This window comes from Cynara cardunculus, assembly GCF_001531365.2.
Source record: "Cynara cardunculus var. scolymus isolate 2C chromosome LG 10, CcrdV1, whole genome shotgun sequence".
NCBI lineage: Eukaryota > Viridiplantae > Streptophyta > Magnoliopsida > Asterales > Asteraceae > Cynara > Cynara cardunculus.
This window is the reverse complement of record NC_037537.1, coordinates 28,639,482-28,641,864: the sequence shown is the minus strand read 5'-3', so window position 1 is coordinate 28,641,864 and position 2,383 is coordinate 28,639,482. Positions and strand designations below refer to the sequence as shown.

The following is a 2,383-nucleotide window of genomic DNA, read 5'->3' as shown; positions in this document are numbered from 1 at the left end:
TGATATATTATATTTTTCATTTTTTTACCATCATGTTTATATTAGCTAATATATTATTAAGATTTATTTTAATTGCATATTAAAATATTATAATCGATTGATTTTTAAAGATACTATTTTGATCATTTTATATTCTTATCGATTAGTTTTGTTAAAGATAATTTATTTATCATTAGCATCAACTGGTTTGTTAAAGAGAAGATTAAAAGATGGAAATAGATATGCAATGCATGAGTCTATATCCAATCATATTTAATATATAAAATATTCTTAAAATCCGTAGTTTTCTACCGGAAATGCTATTTATTAATATATTTGAATTAAAAAAATTAACCATCATGTATTTATTAGTATATATTTAGAAAGACAGAATTTTATGTATATTTGTTAATCTAAATCTCAGAAATCACATGAATAGTAAATTACAGCTTTTTCCTTCTTTTACATGTTGACGGTCGTTTGCTCTCGTAATTGCTTCTTGTTTTGATTAAATATAACAAAGTATATCCAGAAGAATAAAGACACAATTTGTACAGATAATTTTGAATTTGTTTTGGACAGAAAATATACAAAGAGAGGGATGACTTATTATGCAACTTTTTACATCTGTATAACCAATATAACTCAATCTTAACTGTTCATTTAATTTAATTAATATGTGATTTTATAAAAGTTTTTGATTGTTTACTAATATAAAATATTGATTATAATTAATGAAGTAATCTTACATAAATATTTAAATTATAATAAACGAACTTTCATCATTTTCATAAATATCTAAATTGATTGGGTTGTATAAATAACATGTTTGCATTTGAAATATACCCTATAGATATATATATATATGCGAACTTATTTAATTTCCTTTAAACAAGGTTTGGTTACAAGTTACTTGCATGAGACCCAACTTCTTAGCAAGCAAGCAAAGTATTCACATGTTCTTGCACCATATCCCACAACTTATTCATATGTTTCTCTTCAGTAAGCGTTGCACCAATTGCCACCCGAATCACGTAAATATTTTCGACCACCGCGTGTGTCATGTACACACTCCCCGTCCCGTTCAACGATTCCAACAGCTTCCGGTTCAACTGGTTTATGTCTTCTTCGTTGCTACTTTCACTCGATGGTGCAATTCTAAAACACACAGTAGCAAAGTTCCTAGGAACTACAACTTCAAATCTCTTGTCTCCGGACAGAAGTGCTTCAAAATGCTTGGCCATATTCACATGTCTTCTTATGAACTCTCTTAGTCCTGAAACTCCATAGCTTTTCATCACCATCCATAACTTCATTGACAGAAACCGTCGACTAAGAGTAATCTGCCAGTCTTTGTAGTCCACCACTTGCTTCGAATCAGTTGCTTTGTTCTTCAAGTATTCGGGATCAGTCGAAAGAGATTTTGTAAGGTCGGTGCGATCTTTAACCCAAAGACAACAACAACCTACAGAGGTCAACAACCATTTGTGAGCATTGAAACTGAAGGAGTTTGCACCTTCTATTCCATCAAGAAAATGACGGAATTCTGGTAATATGCATGCAGTTCCTGCGTAAGCAGCGTCAACATGAGACCATAGATTGAATTTCTTTGCAACTTCACACAAGATACCAATTGGGTCAGCTGCTGTTGTTTGTGTCGTTCCTACTGTGAGACATAAATACAATGGCACCAACCCTGCTCTAACATCTTCTTCGATAGTCRTCAACAACGCATCTGGGCACATCTGGAAATTCATGGACCTGGTTGTGCGGATAGCCCGGACATTGTTCGGACTGATCCCAACGATTTGGCTCGCCTTTTGGAGAGAACARTGTGTTTGATCGGAGCAGTACACTACAAGCTTCCCTAAGGTGTCTCCCCTATTATTCCCAATCTGGCTCAACTTTTTTTCTCTAGCAGCAACCAATGTGCATACGAAGCTCTCGCATGTAGTGCCATGCATCACACCCCCACCATCGCTAGAAAAGGAGAATGATTTAGGAAGTTGAAGAAGCTTCAAAAGCCACTCCATGACAACCATCTCTAGCTCGGTGGCAGCAGGAGATGCCAACCAGTTAAACCCTACTGTGTTAAAGCCTGTAAGTAGCATTTCGCCAAGAAAGTTTGCAGTGCTTCCATTAGATTGGAAGTAAGCAAAAAAACCTGGACTTTGCCAATGGGTTATTCCTGGAAGTATATGCTTTTGTACATCTTGCAATATAGCTTCAACAGGTTGAGGTTGGAATGGTGGTGAATCGGGCATAGTTTCTGTGAGAAAACCAGGTTTAACTTGGCTACAAACAGGATATTTCTCGATATTTGAGTAGTAATCTGCTAAGAAATCAACCACCAAATGGGCTTGCTTTCTAAATTGCTCATGGTCTAGAGGATTCAAGAACTCAT

The 2,383-nt window shown here is 35.0% G+C and overlaps 1 protein-coding gene across 1 annotated transcript in view; it reads right to left on the bottom strand.

The window, feature by feature from the left end:
• Window positions 1-911: 911 nt before the first annotated feature.
• Window positions 912-2,383, bottom strand: part of LOC112520220 (tyrosine decarboxylase 1-like) — a 4,271-nt gene continuing 2,799 nt past the window's right edge. Inside the window, exon 2 of the mRNA XM_025128519.1 lies at window positions 912-2,378. Coding sequence (XP_024984287.1) covers window positions 912-2,378 — 1,467 coding nt within the window. The remainder of the gene's footprint in view (window positions 2,379-2,383) is intronic.